The sequence below is a fragment of the Brachypodium distachyon genome, chromosome 2 (assembly GCF_000005505.3).
Source record: "Brachypodium distachyon strain Bd21 chromosome 2, Brachypodium_distachyon_v3.0, whole genome shotgun sequence".
In the NCBI taxonomy this organism is placed as follows: domain Eukaryota; kingdom Viridiplantae; phylum Streptophyta; class Magnoliopsida; order Poales; family Poaceae; genus Brachypodium; species Brachypodium distachyon.
The window spans coordinates 8,114,355-8,133,147 of NC_016132.3; the positions used below are offsets into that span (position 1 = coordinate 8,114,355).

The following is an 18,793-nucleotide window of genomic DNA, read 5'->3' on the forward strand; positions in this document are numbered from 1 at the left end:
ACGGGTAGTAGTGACGGGCGGGCGGCCCGTTACTAATATACTTTTTCGACCGTTACTGATAACCGTTTTTGTAGTAGTGTTGATTTTTGTTTTATTTTTTGTTTCATTATACCTTCTATTTTGTCTTCTTTTTTTCATATGTAACACTAGTTAAGAGAGTAAGTTGCATGCTAAATTAATATTACACAAAATATATACTTTTGCACTAACCTAATCTTTTTCCGGCAGCGTGCGGGTTGCAACTGCAATTTTTTTCAGTTGCGCCCGTATATTTTCCTATCGCATGGGGTTGCAATCCTTCGCATGGTATTGCAACTGCAATTTTCTCCGTCGCATGGGATTGCGACTTTAATTTTTTACAATTACACCATAATTTACTTTTAAAAGTGAGGAAGGAAAAAGGCAACAAAAGGAACAACTACCAGATTTCACTTGCAATTTTTAAATTTATAAATTGCAAGTGAAGTTTTATATGCAAATTTTCAGACGATAATTCCCCAACAAATGGTGATCAAAGAAAAAATACACAATACGCGCGCACACAACACCGGCTGCATACATCCATCGACTGAGAAACTCTCTTTCTCAGTCCACTTAGAGGTAGGCAAACCCTTAAAGCTTAACAAAATCGGCCGATTCTAGTAATAAGGCTGCGAACTAACTTCTGTGCGATGTACCGGATTATGTTTTCTTTTTCTTCGAAAAACTTGTTCAATCCCTGTCATCTGCATCAAAATTATGCACACAACCATATTTTATCGATGTACCAGATTATGCGTAACCTTAAAACAACTTTAGCTGAGTAACATATGACCACTTTTCAAAAGACAAGTTCAAAATGACTAATGCCTAATTGCCTAGTCATCGTGATAGTACTTGGTGTGTGCAGGGCTCCGGCTGCAGTCCTCTCTTGGCCGGCACACCACGACGTGGGGTTCCCGCCAGAGAAAGGCCTTTCCAATCTCCGACACATTCTCTTGAACGATCTTAAGGAGCTGCTTCTGGTCATCGTGACCCAGACCCAGATTCGTTCTTCCCTCTTCTTTTGGGACAACGAGCACTAGCTGCTCCAGGACTGGAGCCCGCCGCAGGACGAACCTGAGCAGCCGCATCTCATGCCTCATCCCCCGGAAGTTCACCATCTTGAAGAACGTCAGGTGGTCGAGAGCGATCTCGAAGTCCAGAACAATGTCTTCGTCCTCGCCAATGGACATCATGCCGCCGCTGGATTCCTCTGTATCGTTGCAAGCGGCTGGGAACTGCAAAGTTCGATTCAGGAATTTAGGGGCAGCATCATGCATGAGGTGGAAGTAGAGAGTCATAACATCATGCAGGATGCTTAGTTACCCGGATGAAGAGCCGCTCGAGGAGTGGCGGAGCAGTGAGCTGGAAGAAGCTGGAGAAGCCGGTGACAACGTCGTCGCCCATGGAGTCCATGAGCAGCTGCAGCTCTTGTAGTTGTAGGTTAGGAGGGTCCATCATGTGTTCAATGAAACCGCGCTCTTCTTCGATGTGCTGACGAATAATTAATTAGTACGGAGGTCGATCGGTAGGTACTTGGAACAAGTTTGGATTATATGTCGTACACTCGTACGTACCAGCAAGCCCACGGAGCAAATTGTCAAAATCTTGGCATGCGCGACCATCTGCATCAAGGTTGAGTAAGCGTACTGGTGAATAAGTTCGTCGTATTCGCCGAAGCCAATGTGGGACAGGTAGGCGTCCCGCAGCTCGGGCGTGGCCTCCGACGGCGTCCTGGTGTTGCCTTTGCCGATGAACTCGACGGGCTCGAACTCAAATCCGTCGTCTTCTCCGAAGCAGAGGATATCGCCGTGGAAGGCGAACGATTCGAGCGCGGGCGCGGCCACCTGCAGCTGGCGCACGTCCAGGCATCCCACGACCTCCAGGCCACGCAGCTTCTCGCCGGCGATCCTCACGAACTTCAGCACGTGGCAATTCCTCAGGCTCAAGAACTCAAGCAGCCGGCAGCAGGCGACCGTGTCCCGGACAGCGTCGTCCGTGATGTCGACACGGGTGAGGGAGAGCGACGTCAGGCCGACGAGCGCCGGACCGCCGGCCGGGACGTTGCGGAGGCTGCAGCGGCCGAGGCTGAGCCGCGCCAGCGAGCTCTCGCCATAGAAGAGGTCCCCTGGAAGCTCCAGCTGATCCGCGCGGCAGTTGACAACGGTCAACGCGGCATCAAGAGTCAGGTTCACATCGACCTCCCTGGCGCCTCTCCGGATGGCGGCCGCGATCCAGCCGACGACGTCGCGCTCGAACGCACCGAACGGGCACAGGGACACGCGGAGCACGTCGATGGGCGCCCCGCCGCCGCGGACCCTGAGGCAGCGGTTCACCATGGCCACGATCTGCCCCCGCGACTTGGAGCGGACGAAGCCGCGGTCGGTGAAGTCGAGAACCCCGGAGGCGGCGAGCGCGTGGAGCCATAGGCGTGGCCACCTCCTGGAGAGGGCGTTGGTGCGGACGGCCTGCTTGAACGGGACGCGGCCGATGATGGAGTGGAGGACGTCGTCGGGGAGCCCGCTCAGCCGGTCCTGCGGCTCTTCGGCCGCTCCGGCGGCCATGAACTAGTCCACGCTTCGCTTCTCTCTGGGCGTAGACGAGGTTTGACTTTTCAGAGTCTCGACGCTCTAGTGGCGTAGCACGGTAGCAGTAGTGCGAGCTGTGGAATTGTGCGAGCGCTGTCATAGGAAGTTTATACTTGACGATTCGCGCGATGACTAGCCAGCTGTGCCGCCTGAAAATGCTTACTCGCCTTGTCTCCTTCTCTTGCAAGATTGATCCTAAAGTTCGACAGGATCAGCCAAAGCGGGACGAGTGTCCAGAGTGAAATATTGCGGTTACTTCCAAGGCAAGGATGCGTGCTATTTCCTCATCCAGCGATCTATACGTCCAATTTTATTACAAAGTTTAGTACTAGCGGGAGTTTACAAATTCAAACTCACGTATTGTACAATCAAAAACCAGGCACCGAAAAAAAACCCTAACATAACAAGTCTATGCATCGAGTATTCTAGGACTAAACTACACAGCGGCGTTCCCACGCAAGACGTCCCAGCGGCGCCCCGCTTGCTGCCCGTGCACGCGCAGTGCGTCCCGCGTCTCCGCTTCTCTCGCGCGCCCACGTTTCCTACGGTATCTAAGCTCTACGTGAGCAGGAGGAGCTCGCCAACCCATCAAACGGTCAAGCCCATCTGAGAGCCGGCAAGCGCCACCAGCCCATGTCCCAACCGCTCGGTGTTTCTTTTTTTTTCTACTAAAAGATTTGACCGGTTCTAATATGCAGAAGTAGATAATTAACCATGACACAGGAGACCTTCGAAAAAAGCAGCGTCTTTTTGTCGGTTTATTTATATATACTACCATTTATACATGCTTACGTACCGACTTGTCAGCTTATGATGCCTACGCGCCAGTTTAGTTGTTCATACCTATAGCAATACTATTTGTCAGTGTATCCAGACCTACTTATCGGCATGTCCACACCAACTTGCCAAGTTAATTGTGTATACTTGCCATGTTAGTTGTACCTACTTGCCAGATTGCACGGGCGTACTTACCGGCTTATTCATACCTAGTTGCCAGTTTATCTACGCCCATCTGCCATGTTAATTGTGTCTACTTGCCAAGCTAACTATGTCTACTTGACATGCGTAATTGCCAGGTTAGCTATGTCTACTCGCTAGGTTTGTTATGCCTACTTGCCAATGAGCAATACCTATTTGCCAGATTAACTATGCATAATTGCCAGGTTAACTATGCCTACTTGCCAGGTTTACCTATGCCTATTTGATATGCATAATTGTCAGGTTAACTATGCATAATTGTCAGGTTAGCAGTGCTTACTTGCCAGATTAACTATGCATAATTGCCAGGTTAGCAATGCCTACTTGCTAGGTTAATCATGCCTACTTGCCATGTTAGCCATGCATAGTTGCCAGGTTAAGCATGCCTACTTGCTAGGTTAGCCTTGCCTACTTGACATAATTGACAGGTTAATTATACCTACTTGCCATGTCTACTTGTGAGGTTAGCTATGTCTAGTTTTGAGTTCACTCACTTATCGATCGACATTCAATAACAAGTAGGCATTATTTATGGTTACTTGCCAGATTAATTGTGCTTACTTGGCAGGATAACTAAACCTACTTGTCGGATTAACCGTGCCTACTTGCCGGGTTAACTGTGTCTACTTGTCAAGTTAATTACGCCTACTTGACAGTTTGTCGTACATACTATCCTTTTATACACGCATCTCTACAGTTTCATATAGTCAGCATTCCTCAACAATCAATTTGTCCCACTTAGAATTTAGTGCGACACGCAAATCATAAAACAATACGATGTAATAGAACAACAGCAGCAGCAACAACAACAACACATTTGATCGAGAGATGTGGAGGAGTTGGGCGCCGCAGCGGCACAGGACAATGTTGTTGTGTCGATCTGCGGCTACCTAGTGTACATGGTTCACAAATCACCGCACGCCTAACTACACTGTGAACCACAAGATGAATCGGATGAATTCTGCAGCAAATAGCATGCATCATCACGCAACAATAACTAAGAAGATGCAGATGTCGGGCTGAATTGAGCCGCATGCAGGGGAAGGAGTGGCGCCGGAGATCCACCTGCTCGCGCGTCCTCCCGATGTGCTCTATGTTTTATTTTCTTGCGGTAGGCTGAACCGGTAAGTGACTTGCGGGATTGAGCCCGGAATGAATTCTGCCGAATACAGAGGGAGAGAGATCTGAATTGCCTAACGAAGCGGGCGCACTGCGTCGATGCCGTTCGGAATTGAGATCGAATTCCCGAACATCAGAATTGAAGCCATGACAATTCCAATTCCCAGTTATGTGCTTCAATATCTACATCCAAACACAGTGTGAGCTTTTTCCTTGCCTTTGATTTGGGCCCACCCCTACAGCCTATGGCACTACAAAATTCACGAATTGATGAGAATTGTTTTTTTTATGGAGAGACTGTAAGCAAAATTCTTACAACATAAATGTGAGCACAAGATTTCAACTATGGTGAGTGGAGTCATTCACCCACAACTCGACCATCACACCAAGAGGTTGTTATAAACGCGGCAAGCAAAACAAAAAGAAATCACAGCACAAGGACACACAGATTTAATGTGAAAAAACCTCTCAAACAACGAGTGGAAAAACCACGGGCGTTAGCCATCGAAACTTAACTATATGGGGAGTGTTTACACAACGACGGTGATATTTCACAGATGCAACTCATCCCAAAACGGGGGCTTACAAGGGGTACATAAAATAGGAAAATTATGTCAAAATAGATCCGTATCGGGGACACCGGAAGTTCCGGCCTTGTTCCGGACCAACTTCCGCAATTGCCGGATGTTGGGCGGAAGTTCCGTGCAACCAGAAGTAGGCTGGAAGCCTGGAAGTTCCTGTCCTGAGAATGCCTTCTCAATGAATTTGGATCACAACTTCAACAGAGGTGCTTCTCAATTGATGAGAATTATATACAATTAAGAGAAAAAGTATATTTTTAGTCCCTCGACTTGTCGAAAAATACGCAAATAATCCATCAACTTTTTTCCGTATACTTTTTATCCCTTAACTGTTGAAATCGGACACCAATGGTCTATGGCTCCATCCAAAACAGTATTAGTGCCATCATATAATGGTTATGGTTCTAGCATTTCTCATGTTAGGCTGCCAAATTTTCGTGTTATCCCTCGACTCAATTTGTTTCCGCTAAAAGAAAGAAAAAACCTAAATAGTGCGATATTTTGAGGCCAAAACTATGATACATCAGCAGTACTATAACCACTTTGCATGGGGAGGGACCATTGTTGTCCGATTTAGATATACGAGGGGCAAAACTTATACGGAAAGCAGTTGAGATACCATTAATTTGCATACTTTTTGACAAGTTGGGGGACTAAAACATATACTTTTCTCATTAATTAACAAACTTTGGTGACACCATACCTTAATTTGATTTCAAATTTTATTTAGGCGACGTTCAAAAGCTTAGATGTACAAACCAGCTAACAAAATGGGGCAAGACTTAAAAACTGCTCCCTTCGATCTTAAATTGTTGTCGAAATGTTACATGTATCTAGACGCTTTTTAAGAATAGATACATCCGTATTTGGACAAATTTAAATCAAGAATTTAGAATCAGAGGAGTACAATACTTAGACGTCTGTATCAGTTAGAAGATCCGCTACCAGCGTGGCAGCATCACGACGTTATGTTATTCTTGCGACCAGTAGAATCTCCTTCAAAGTTCAAAATGACTGCCTAGTCATCGTGGTAGTACTTGGTGTGTGCAGGGCTCCGGCTGCAGTCCTCTCGCGGCCGGCACACCACGACGTGGGCTTCCCGCCAGAGAAACGCCTTTCCAATCTCCGACACATGCTCTTGGACGATCTTAAGGAGTTGCTGATTCTGGTCGTCGTCTCCTGGACGCAAAGCTCTTCCCTCTTCTTCTGGAGTGAGGAGCACTACGTGCTCCAGGATAGGAGCTCGCCGCAGGACGAACCTGAGAAGCCGCATCTCGCGCCTCGTCCCCCGGAAGTTGACCAGCTTGATGAACGTCAGGTGGTCGAGAGCGATCTCGAAGTCCAGAACAATGTCTTCGTCATTGCCAATGGCCGTCGCGCCGCCGCTGTTTGTGTGCTCGCAAGCGGCAGCTGGGAGCTGCAGGTTTGATTCGGGAATTGGCCGGTCATGAGGTGGAAAAAGAAGTGGGTTATAACATCAGGATTCTTAATTACCCGGATGAAGAGGCGCTCGAGGAGCGGCGGAGGGGTGGGATGGAAGAAGCCGGAGATGCGAGTGACATCGTCGTCGTCCATGGAGTCCATGAGCAGCTGCAGCTCTTGTAGGTTCGGAGTATCTATCATGAGCTCATAGAAATTGCACGTTTCTTCAATGTGCTGACAGATGATTAGCACTTACTGATCAATACATTGCGTTGTAAATTTAATTACACTGTTAATTAGGCAAGATTGTATTCGCCATTAATCTTTATCACAATAATTGATGAGATCGATGGGTACTCGGAACGTACCAGCAACCCCACGGAGCAAATTGTCAAAATCTTGGCATGCGCAACCTTCTCCATCAAGTTTGAGAATGCGAACTCGTGAAGAGGATCGTCGTATACGCCGAAGCCAATGTGGGACAGGTACGCGTCCCGCAGCAGGGGCGTGGCTTCCGACGGCGTCTGGGTGTTGTTGCCTTTGCCGATGAACTCGACGGGCTCGAACTCGAGGCTCTCGTCCTCTCTGTATTTGAAGTAGAGGATGTCGCCGTGGAAGGCGAACGATTCGAGCGCGGGCGCGGCCACCTGAAGCTGGCGCACGTCCAGGCACCCTACGACCTCCAGGCCACGAAGGTTCTCGCCGGCGATCCTCACGAACTTCAGCAGGTGGCAATTCCTCAGGCTCAGGAATTCGAGCAGCCGGCAGCAGGCGACCGTGTCCCGGACAGCGTCATCCGTGATGTCGACGTGGGTCAGGGAGAGCGACGTCAGGCCGGCGAGCCCTGGAGCGCCAGGCGGGACGTTGGAGAGGCTGCACCGGCCGAGGCTGAGCCGGGCCAGCGAGCTCTCGGCACAGAACAAGTCCCCTGGAAGCTCAAGCTCCGTTCGGCAGTTGACGAACGCCGCGCCAAGCTCCACACGTCCCTGGGTCAGGTTCACATCGACCTCCCTGGCGCCCCTCCGCAAGGCGGCCGCGATCCAGCCGACGACGTCCCGCTCGAACGCGCCGAAAGGGCACAGGGACACCCGGAGCACGTCGATGGGCGCCCCGCCGCCGCGGACCCTGAGGCAGCGGTTCACCGTGGCCACGATATGCGCTCGCGACTGGGATCGGACGAAGCCGCGGTCAGTGAAGTCGAGGACTCCCGAGGCGGCGAGCGCGTGGAGCCATAGGCGTGGCCACCTCCTGGAGAGGGCGTTGGTGCGGACGGCCTGCTTGAACGGGACGCGGCCGATGATGGAGTGGAGGACGTCGTCGGGGAGCCCGCTCAGCCGGTCCTGCGGATCTTCGGCCGCTCCGGCGGCCATGAACTAGTCCACGCTTCGCTTCTCTCTGGGCGTAGACGCTGTGGAATTGTTCAGAGTCTCGACGCTCTAGTGGCGTAGCACGGTAGCAGTAGTGCGAGCTGTGGAATTGTGCGAGCGCTGTCATAGGACGTTTATACTTAACGACTCGTGCGATTACTAGCCAGCTGTGCGCCTGTGCCGCGTGAAAATGCTCGCCTTGTCTCCTTCTCTTGCAAGATTGATCTAAAGTTTGACAGGATCAGCCAAAGTGGGACGAGTGTCCAGAGTGAAATATTGCGGTTACTTCCAAGGCAAGGATTCGTGCTATACGTCCAATTTTATTGCAAAGCTTACTAAATACGCACTCACCTTGACTTCTTCTCTTGCAAGATTGGGACTAAGGTGTGACTGAATCACTCAATCAGCCGTAGCCCGTACACCCACAAAGTGGAATGACTCTCGATCGAGAGAGTGACATATATATTGCGGTTACTTCCAAGACAAGATGCCTCGGATGCAACTTTCTGAAGAAAAAAAAAATAGGGTGTCGCTGTTTCTAGGTCGACTGTTTTTTAAGAAATGAGTTTTAAATATCAGCCGACGTTTCATAGCCATTTGAATTAAAATCTGAGGGTCGCTCATATTCTTTCATCTTCCACTTGCTATTCGTGGATTAAGATCCGATGGCTAACATGTCGATTGATCTCTAACTAAAAAACAGGTGACTCATCAATAGCAAAACCGAATTAAATAACGGTTTTGCTATATCTAAGTTGCATGACTTTTAGTTAAAGATAAGTTGATTCCTCAACCATTTGATATGTTTGTGCTTTAAGATTGAAAACTAACGATGACAGAAAAAAAGTATAATGATGATCCAACGGTTCTGATACATCAATTGCGATTTAAGCCATTTGCTTAAAAATCAAGCGACCGAGATATAGCTACACTTCATTATAATAAACTTCACACGAAATTATTTCACAGATCTAATACTTTCGACTAGCATCTGTCCAAAGAGCGCTATGCTCTCCCTGAGATTCTATGCTCCTGCTAGCATGACCAAGTGAGGCACAGAGGCTGAGGATCACATCAACACATGCATGCAATTTACACGACCGGGATCCGTGGCTGCTGGTGTTGTGGCATTCCGGTCGGTCGGTATCTGACTCTGTGGCGTGTGGCAGGTCGTGTTGGCGCCATGGAGCGGTGGTGGAGGGGGCTCTGGTAAACTGTCCTTTCTTGGGCTCATTGTGTGGCTTCCTTCCGCTCACGATGGGTTATTGGTGATTGCAGGTGAAAACTCAGCGGTGATTATGCCGGTGCGCCGACGACGTCGTCTACAGACGTCATTTCCCTTCTTGAAGGCGTCGTCATGCATCCCCATTACAACCCATCCTTGGCAGTCAAGGTGTCTCCGAGCGAAAGCTCGGATATGGTTTCCTGGACCGGGCAACGACGGCAGCTTCGGAAGCCGTTCTCTCCTTGGAGGTGTTGTCTTTGGAACCCTTGTTTGCCAGCGGTGGATGTGCTGCGATCTGGCTGGATAAGGCTTGGACAGGGATTGCGGCTTCGAATAGCGCGGGCTCATGGTGCGCGAGCTGTACCTTTGCTCCGGTTGCCGAAGAAGTCCAATTCTGCCTACTTTCTTCTACTGTTAGGAGTTGCTTCTTGTTTGGTGTTGTTGGAGCGGACGGCGGTTTGTTTTTGCGTTTGCAAATTGCTTGTCGGCTTTGCTTTGTACTCTCGTAGTCAGGATTTTCGTGCAACTTTTTTTGAATAAGCTGTGCATTGTATGATTTTATTCGGCTCGTTTGTTTATAATCAGACCCACTCTATTTTCTATTTTTAAATGAATTGCAAGAAGACCATGCTTACACGATCGGGGAGACCGAGGGACTGAGGCTGTGCTTCACCACTGTAAACATCACATCAACGTCGTGCGACGTTTTGGTAAATGAAATGAAAAGAGTACATGTACTATAGCATTGTCCTCTTCATACCTGCTCTGCAAATAACTGAGCATGGACATTTTATCTTTCAGTCTTCCAAAAAGAAGATTCAGAGCCAAGATGAGCCCAGGAAGACGGGATCGAGACAAGAATCAACATATACTCAAACCTCGGCATACAACGACAAGAACAGATTGTACACAAGACCAAAAAATAGAAATGCCACGAATGAAAAGACAATTTCACCATATGATATACGGATATAGTGTGAAGCAACACATTCCGGTATTCTCTAGCACAGAAGATGGCGACAAGCCCTCCTCCATGTGGTGCTGCTGCCCGTCCAACGCCAATTAAAATGTGTGGTCCTCATCTCTGTAGCGGCGCACAGGGAGGGGCTCCCTGGTAAGATGGCCTTCCAAGAAAAATGCGCCGTTGCAGTTTCAAGACGAGGGAGCACGATAATAGGAGGTGACTGCTAGCCTGAAATATAGATATGTTACAGAATTGATCAACAAGCCATGTCCTGTCGCCAGTCCATAAGAGAAGAAAAAAACCAATTAAGTTCCTTCATAGTCCAATTCTCAGATTGGCATTTTGAATTCCCGAAACAAGGAACTTGGTTCAAGTTCGCGATCCTATTTCTACGTAACCGCAGTACGATTTTTCAAAGACCTGCAAGAATCTATCAATTCAGTGACAGATTTCCTTGTACATCGTAGGAGCATTCTGAGGGCGAAGAATTACTTTAGAAAGGCAAAACTTGCAGGGTCTCCTTACATTCCAGGTTTTGTTTCATTCATCTTACCACATAAAACAAAGGCAGTGCAACGTGATGTACTAATAAACTGAACAGAACAGGGGCAGCAAAACAAACCTTTTTCATCGAAGAAGAAAATAATATTCTCTCTCTGCCATTCATTAAGCTTTATCCACATTGTCAAGTTCAGCAGGCTCGCTTTGCTTCCGATAATGGAAATAAAGGAACTGAAGAATAATCTGTAAAATATGGTTAAGGATCCCCCAGTGCTACAGTTGATCCAACTCAGTAACTTCAGTGAACATTAATAGTTTGTGATATGGCATTATGGTACTCAAGGGTCTCAGTCATTTTAAATTAAGTAACATATGATCTCAGGACACATCATCCTAAAGTATCTAAGTTTTTTTTACTCATAAATCATTAACGCTATCTGTGACGGTGGCTAGAAAGGAATCTGAAAATAAAATCAGTCCAAACATTTTTTTTCCCGACTCCAGGTTAGCACAGAAGACACTATTTTAAGTTGTAGAACAAGAACATGGTGTCATGTGTTTCAAATTGTCATGAATAATGTAAGACATTAGGCTGTATGCATCCTAGATGCAGAGGCCAGGGGTAATAAAGCTTCCATTTTCTAAAAAATAATTATGAATCAGTAATGCTCAACGTACAAAATGTTGCAAAGGATACGAAAGAATCGAGCAAAACACATCCTCCAGCATCCACAAGCCACGGGAGATTTGGTCTAAGTCTTGACCAGTCCATACTATTCACAAGTATACTGCATTGGAAAAGAAGGTATATATGAGAATGAGAACAGTAAAATACAGACTCTAAAGTTGGGTTTCAAGTTTTAAAAAAACAGTGATGGTGTCCTTGGTTGTGTGAAATTTCAAAAGGTAGCAAGGAGGAATGCACTTGCTACGGCAAGATTATATTGCAAACTTTTGCTGCCAAACACGTCTACAAGTTTGTGTGAAATTTTATGCCTTAAAGAAACAAGATAATCATTGTTATACAACCAATGCCTCTAAAATTTACAGAATATTATGAAGCAAATGAAGTTAGGTTCATGGTTACCTCCCTACATATGTTGAATTTCCCACTAAAGCAAAGGTAAACATTAGTGGACTGAGCCCCTGAATAAAGTCACAAGTCAGAAAATGTTAGCCAGAATATGACAATAATTTAAGCGATCAAAGATAACAGTGATCAATGCAGTAAATGCAAATGTGATACAGCAAACGATTAAATACAATTCACATAAATTTAACTCATTACATGAATAAAATGCTTTTGTTTAGTGAAAAACTAACATAGTGCGTCCCTCTCTAATCAGAAAATAGGATAGCAGGGTGCCAGGGTTATTGTCTGTCCAAACACTCCAAACTAGTGGGGCGCAGCAATGCTGTGCCGTGGAATGACCAACTTGATTAAAACTTCAGTTAAGGCATAAATACAAGATACTAACACAACCGTCTTATGCAAGAATTAAGTTGGACTCGTCACCTTTTCAATACAACGAGATACAACGAGACGAATGCTATTGCGTTTTCCCGGGAAAAAAAAGTGTTGCATAATAATCACGAGTTACATACTCCCATATGGCAATCAACAACTAGACCACTGCCAATATTTCTTTTATGTTTTCACTAAGTATATGAACTATTGAACTACATTCATGATGTTGGCTTAGTGCTAAATATAATTCAAACCTCACAGAACATTAATTTCAAAATTCATGAAGGCAGGGGCGCGGGTCTCGGGTTGCTGCTCCCGGAGGTGTTTTGCACTTAGGTATATTGGGGTGTTTCAGTTCTTAGGGCTTGTGCATAACTCTTTCTTCTTTTATCAATGAATTGAGACACAAAACGTTTTGTGTTTTCTCGAAGAAAACAAATATCGGTGGTAGCTTTAACAGCTGTATCCATGTAAACTGGATGCAAACTCATGAAATATTAACATGGAAGGTGTAGTGTCCTCTCAGTGGCAAAATGCCTACTTCTGCATTTTTTTAATAGTGAAAAAATAAATGTAGACAAAAAACGAACTTTCAGAATGAATATGTTAACGCAGTAAATGAGATAGGAAAATATCTTCGATGATGGAAACGAACTTGCCTCAGCATGGCCTCTTTGCATCTGCATAGTATAGTAGAGAAAGGTTAGATATACCATGAACATGACATATTGCACTACTGCTGTCAAGAATTTCTCAAGGTTAACCTCAATATCTATTGTTTCGTAATATTAGGTAACTACGGTACTGATGTTTCTTCAATGCATTTTACAAAAACCTTTCCTATCTATCACAAGTCAAAACACATCCCACCAAACAATACTATTTGTACCGTTCTAAGCACCGAGTATAAAGTATCAGACAAGTATCTGGTAACCAAAAGAATGATGAAAACAAATTAATTGTTCGCTGTCTTACATTCAAGAAAATCTGGGGAAGTCGTCCGCCCATATAGATTATTGCCATGGCCCAACCAAGAAAGCTCCCAATTTCACTTCCACTGCCATGCCTGAGGGATGAATCTGCATGATCATCCTATAGTGCGACAAGAACTAATCAGGTCAGTATGTAACACAAAAAAAAACATAGAAGCAAACTGCCTAGTAAACCAGATGCTCTGCCGAAGGTCTGAAACTTTTAAGCGATTACAGCTTACCGCTAAAGCCAAGAGCTTCCTTCCAACAGGTATGATAATTCCATTGGAAACCTCCTTGTGTGCAGTTCCAACCAAAATATGCAAGACACACATACCCAAGAGAACAGAAATCCATGGTACCTGAATTCAATCAATAAATATGTTTGCAGTTTCAACCTCAGGAAACAAAGTATCAAAGGGATTAATAGTTAACGTACCACTGAGAGGGAATTTTTTGTTATAGTAGCTGGTGCAGATTGTGCTGGAGCAAACTCACCCACTAAAGATTCATTTTGGTCATTCGTTTGGGGAGTTTTTGTTGTCTGTCGATTGTTGCCCAGCCATGCACCTCCAATCGGAACTGGGCTCCTTGATAGAGATCTTGCTGACCTGTAAAATCAACCAAAGATTTAGATTCTCCTGAACTTCTATCTGCTTGCTACAGTATTTTGTCAGCAAATAAAAATAAAAGTATAAACTGCATCATTCAGATTCCAGAAGTACATTATTCTCGAAATATAAGATAATTGTCTAGGCTGCAGTCCATTGTCCTATCAGTCCATGTGAATAAGTAAACCAATGATATTTATTCAAATAGAAGAGAACAATAAATTTATTGAACGAAAATGAAAATTAAGAAGCTCAAAAACATTACACATAGTAGTAGTCTGAGCTGGGGCTGATTGAACCATGACGCTGCCGGAATACCTCTGTGCTCACCTGGATTGGTGAGCTTGGAATAGGAATAGTTACACCTGATTGACTGTTGTTTCTGGGTGCCTCATCATCCCTATGTCCCAGAAGCTTGTCACGCAATGAAGCATCCCTACGTAGATGCTTCTGAGGCTGGAAATGTAAGTGATCATCCGAAAGGAAGTGAGACAAAATAGTCTAGAAAAATGGTAGGAGATAAAGGTGCCAAACAATTGTAATTGAATCTGCAGCAATTATTTATTTCCTACATATTCAGCACGTGATTCATGCAAACATGATAATAATCTGTCATATTTTTAAGCAATCACCTTGCCAGTTGCCCTGGTTTTGGTTGCCTTCACATGGTGGTAGATGTGGCTATAGTATAGTGTCTGTCCAGTGAGAATTACAGTTGTGATGGTATATAGCTGCATTGCAAAGTCAAGCTTTCAGTTAGAAGAAACCACTGATACATTTGAATAACAAAGAATCCAGGAAATGGTGCTCTTACCAATGCCATGTAGAACTGTGTCGGCAGCTGCAATATAAAAAGAACAAAAAATATTAAATGACACATATAAAAGAAAGGTTCGTATGTATTCCCATGAGTAAATTTCTACTGTCACAGTTGAACATTAAGTTGTATACATAAATGCTAGAGTAATATATTGGCAAGCATAACTCAGACTTATCTACAGCTGATATCAAATCGTTACACAACTTATCTAAATATATTTGGAACTCTCCCTGAACTACTAAATCTGCAATTCTTGTATGAATGTCCATGTCCAACTATTTTGTGCCAGCAGGTGGTTTGATACATATAACATAACATTCTAGCTCTTGCTGCTGGTTCAGGGTATAGTACAGGCTGGCAGAAATGAGTGGGGATGCTTGTTATGGCCACGAATATCACCTCATTAAATTGTCCAAATAAAGTGTCCGTGAGATAGTTCATTAAATCAGAGAGAAAAGTACTAGTGTCCTAGGATAATGACGTGGCTAACTGTTGCATGTGCCTCGCGAAAAAATCATGTTGAGAATGATTCGGAAACTATGGAATAAATAAATCTTACAGTAGCAGGTTCGAGGAAGCAGCCAGCAAGGTTAAACAAATCCCTGCATGAACAGAAGAATAACATAGAACATCAGACAGAGCATCGCACATGATATTCATTTGCCAGTACAGTCATGATGTGATAGTAATAAAAAAGGAACATGGGAAATGCCAAACTTCATACCCAACTATCCAGGTCATTAGGAAGGCAATAGAAAGCCCTTCTGTTGACTTCTGTTTGTAATTTGTTATGATCTGCGGCACCTCGGCGACACCCCAGCTGATGACACTAGCCAGTCCAAGACCCAAGGCAACACCATCCTTCGTGCTGCACAGACAGTACTTCAGGTAGGTTTGGGCCCATTGTGCGCAACGTGGAGACGAGGGGCAGCTTGGAGGAGGCGTTCCACTGAAGATACCCATTTGTGTGTGTGTGTGCGCGCTTGAGCCTTCAAGCCTGAGGCACAAATTGCAGAAAACATGGGAAGTGTAAACAGACTGTCAGTTTGATCTTCACTTTTGAATAAGAAGAGAATTATTTTGAATAACAACCAGAATTGTAGGGGGTCGAATTAGCATCTTCTTATTTCCGTTATGAAATATTGCCATACCGGCGTCTGCTAAGAAAAGAATTCCTTTTTTTTTACTTGAAACGCCTACAGGAAAACTGAACTGGTATCTTGAATTTGACTCAAATAGGGAACAAAAGCAATGCAACTTGATCACCATCCATGTAGAATCAAGAGGAGTAATGAAGAGCTAAAACGAAGAGAACAGGGGAAGATATAAAAGGGAAAAGTATGGCAGAGAATATTCAAGAGAAAAGGAACAGAGGGTAAGAAAAGATCGAGGAGCAGAGAGAAGATTCGCTGATCGCATGTTGCAGCTTGCTTTCTGCAAGCATGCAAACAGTACAAACATGAATTGAATTAGTTTTTTTTTTTAGGAAAAGATTTGGCGGAATCTTGAAACTCCCTACTGATATTAATGACCTCCTATGTCCACACGAAAGACACACACACCACACAAACAGCTAAACAACGTGAACAAAATCAAACTCCTCCTATCCTGACTCCACCACAGCTTCGACCACACCAACATGTAGGGATCCAGGGGCACTACGTGAAACTTGAAGAAGATGGGAATTATAACCACGGCGCTTCGCCCCAATCGAGGGAGGACGCACCCGAGCCCAATCGAGACAGACACGTACGTCTCACGGCTCGCGTCTCAAACCTGGCAGACTAACCGGCGTCCGTGGCCGCCGAGAACAACCAACCTTAGCGGAATCGAACGCCGAGAAGAAACCTTAAACCGAGAGGCTGCTAACCAATCTCGCCAGGCCGGCGCCGGAGAAACCAACGCACGGCAATGCCGGGAAATTCGTTCGCGATGCGGCGGGGGAGGAGGAGGAGGGAGGGAGGGAAACGAGTTCGTACCAGAGTTGTTCTTCCTTCTCTTGGAGTCGGAGGAGAAGAGACGGGGAGGTGGCGAAGATGGGAATCGAAGCCGCGAGAGAGGGCGCGCTTTTATGGCCCGCTCTCCTCCGCTCGCACCTGCGCCGCCGCTTGCTGTGGTGCGGTGCGGTGCGGAGCGGATGGCTTTGGTTCTCGCGAGTGTTTTTTTTTTTAGGGCCCTCGTCGGCCCTGTGGCCTCCTCCACTCGTAAGCCGTGGCACGGCTTTGCCCGGACAACGTGTACGATCCGGCGCGTGCGGCCTCTGGACTCCTCAACCGTAGCACGTACGTTGGCAGGTGAGTATTTACGAGGCGCGTCGGGTCAGGATGCGGCAGTGGTCAAGCAGTGGTCAAGACGAGCACGCCGCAGCTATACTGCGTGCAGCCGCCCCAGGTTGAGACCGTTTTCCTTTTCTCTACGGAAAAGACCACACGCTGCTTTATTGATCACGACAAATCAATACAAAGTGTCTTCCAGTTCCAGATACTACATACTTCTTTTGTTCCTAAGTTTTAATTCAAATTTGTATTAAACCATTGAAAATTTAGGAACAGAAGTAGTACTCTGTAGAACAGGACGTAGGTAATAAGGCGAGTGATCGAGTCGTAGTTCAAACTTTATTGCTACAGGCTACAGCCTCCATGGCTCGCCGGAGTGTGTACGTTGCTGCTGATTGTGAGTGACCCTGTAATAATCTGGAGTGAGTACTACTGAAGCTCTCCTATTTCCAGCAAGGAAAAAAAGGTAATCTCGGTATATACTCTACGGAGTACGTGACAAGGGCATGTTAGACTTTTCATAGACGTTCATCCATGTTAGCACCCATTTCAGATCCACTTCAAAATCAGATTTATTCGAGCGCTCTACCGCATGACAATCGTGTGGCGACTGGCGAAGAATCCCCTCATGTGATTCGATATATAGATTATTAAAACTCTTTGTTACCTTGTAAATTAAAATCTCCAGCGTGATGTTGACCTAGATTAACTCAGATCCCAGCACCGGTATCTTTCGAGAGGAGGTAAAGCTCAAAACGGAACCCCCCATGCCTGCCTTCAATTTGGACCGATCAACCTGCCCACAGCCGCATACAGACATCCGGTAGTTTATCGCCGCGGCGCGCACGCAGCGTCGTGTCGCTGCGTCCCAGCACCGAAAAGGATGGCACAGGCAGGCATGTGAAAGATCGAGCTAGGCTCAAAATCAGATTGTCAAAACTCTAACACGTGACAAGTGTGGTTATAGTACTATGTGATTTGATAGATGGCCGAAGCTCTTGTAAATCTCCAGCGTGATGATCGCGACCTAGAGTCCTAGATAACCCAAATATAACACCGCCGATCTCCTTCGAGACAAGGTAAGCTCAAAACGGAACCCCATGCCTACTGATCTCCTGCGCCCACAGCAGCGCACAGAGACACCCATTACGTACTTTATCGCCGCGGCGTGTCGCCGAGTCCCAGCACGCACCGGAAGGACTAGTAGTGCCAGCACGCACAGGCAGGCATGACAAGATTGAGCTAGGCTCACAAAGCACGTAGTGCCGTTCAACGCCGACTCCGTAAGACAGCAGCCTGGGCCGCAGCCAATTTGTCTGCACGCTCGTCTGGAAGAAGGAACCGTACGTACGAGCTGTTACGTGTCAGCCTTCTGGGCTTTCTCCCGGGCGCCACCGGAAACTCGCGGCCGTCCCGTCCGTCAACTGCAGCTTGGTCTGAGCTAAGCCTAATTCGTTTTGATCTGCCTCTACGGGGTTCATGCACGTTCGCGTACTTGGTAGCTTCTTCCTCTGGCACACGAGTGTGTCATAACCAAGCTGGCTCCACATGACAACGACATATCGCTAGCGAACCCAGAGCTGATTTGGATTAATCAAGTTAGCAAACCAAACAAAAAAAGAGCGTTTATTTCTAAGTCGTATAGGAAATACCTCTCCTTTGCACTAAAACCACGACAAGTATTTAGAAACGGAGGGAGTAGTTACTAGTATTTCTCAATCGACAATCGTAGTCATCCAATGAAAAATTTTTATCCATCGGACCTACATTAATCTAACACAAATCTCAATAATTAAATTAAAAAATTGTTATCATCGATTAAGAAATAGTTATTTATCAGTCGCTTAAGAAATAGCAAAACGGAAAAAAAACTGTGAAAAA

General features: G+C 45.9%; 3 protein-coding genes across 3 annotated transcripts; all 3 read right to left on the reverse strand.

The window, feature by feature from the left end:
• Positions 1-719: 719 nt before the first annotated feature.
• LOC100823669 (putative F-box protein At3g29830) lies at positions 720-2,681 on the reverse strand. The gene is made up of 3 exons (XM_014898803.2): positions 1,599-2,681; positions 1,348-1,515; positions 720-1,259 (listed from the first exon to the last, which is right to left on the reverse strand). Exons 1-3 carry the CDS (start codon positions 2,583-2,585, stop codon positions 858-860), a joined length of 1,557 nt encoding a protein of 518 aa, XP_014754289.1. The 5' UTR covers positions 2,586-2,681; the 3' UTR covers positions 720-857.
• A 3,369-nt stretch (positions 2,682-6,050) lies between these two features.
• On the reverse strand, positions 6,051-8,202 carry LOC100823973 (FBD-associated F-box protein At4g10400). The gene is made up of 3 exons (XM_003565582.4): positions 7,078-8,202; positions 6,782-6,943; positions 6,051-6,704 (listed from the first exon to the last, which is right to left on the reverse strand). The coding sequence occupies exons 1-3, from the start codon at positions 8,077-8,079 to the stop codon at positions 6,306-6,308; spliced, it is 1,563 nt and encodes a 520-aa protein (XP_003565630.1). The 5' UTR covers positions 8,080-8,202; the 3' UTR covers positions 6,051-6,305.
• Positions 8,203-10,041: 1,839 nt separating this feature from the next.
• LOC100836633 lies at positions 10,042-16,902 on the reverse strand. Its single transcript, XM_003566752.4, has 14 exons — positions 16,616-16,902; positions 15,361-15,633; positions 15,196-15,238; positions 14,631-14,657; positions 14,449-14,547; positions 14,082-14,272; positions 13,645-13,816; positions 13,448-13,567; positions 13,210-13,326; positions 12,894-12,914; positions 11,854-11,912; positions 11,464-11,554; positions 10,888-11,009; positions 10,042-10,493 (listed from the first exon to the last, which is right to left on the reverse strand). The coding sequence occupies exons 2-13, from the start codon at positions 15,597-15,599 to the stop codon at positions 10,932-10,934; spliced, it is 1,257 nt and encodes a 418-aa protein (XP_003566800.1). The 5' UTR covers positions 15,600-15,633; positions 16,616-16,902; the 3' UTR covers positions 10,042-10,493; positions 10,888-10,931.
• Positions 16,903-18,793: the final 1,891 nt, after the last annotated feature.

Bases quoted from the DNA above. Each gene is read 5' to 3' on its own strand.
- LOC100823669 (XM_014898803.2), bottom strand. From the start codon at position 2,585: ATGGCCGCCGGAGCGGCCGAAGAGCCGCAGGACCGGCTGAGCGGGCTC. The intron at 1,516-1,598 runs GTACGTACGAGT...ATTATTCGTCAG, and splicing joins TTTGCTCCGTGGGCTTGCTG to CACATCGAAGAAGAGCGCGG. The intron at 1,260-1,347 runs GTAACTAAGCAT...CGAACTTTGCAG, and splicing joins TCGAGCGGCTCTTCATCCGG to TTCCCAGCCGCTTGCAACGA.
- LOC100823973 (XM_003565582.4), bottom strand. From the start codon at position 8,079: ATGGCCGCCGGAGCGGCCGAAGATCCGCAGGACCGGCTGAGCGGGCTC. The intron at 6,944-7,077 runs GTACGTTCCGAG...ATCATCTGTCAG, and splicing joins TTTGCTCCGTGGGGTTGCTG to CACATTGAAGAAACGTGCAA. The intron at 6,705-6,781 runs GTAATTAAGAAT...TCAAACCTGCAG, and splicing joins TCGAGCGCCTCTTCATCCGG to CTCCCAGCTGCCGCTTGCGA.
- LOC100836633 (XM_003566752.4), bottom strand. From the start codon at position 15,599: ATGGGTATCTTCAGTGGAACGCCTCCTCCAAGCTGCCCCTCGTCTCCA. The intron at 15,239-15,360 runs GTATGAAGTTTG...CTGTTCATGCAG, and splicing joins CTAATGACCTGGATAGTTGG to GGATTTGTTTAACCTTGCTG. The intron at 14,658-15,195 runs GTAAGATTTATT...TTTATATTGCAG, and splicing joins GCTTCCTCGAACCTGCTACT to CTGCCGACACAGTTCTACAT.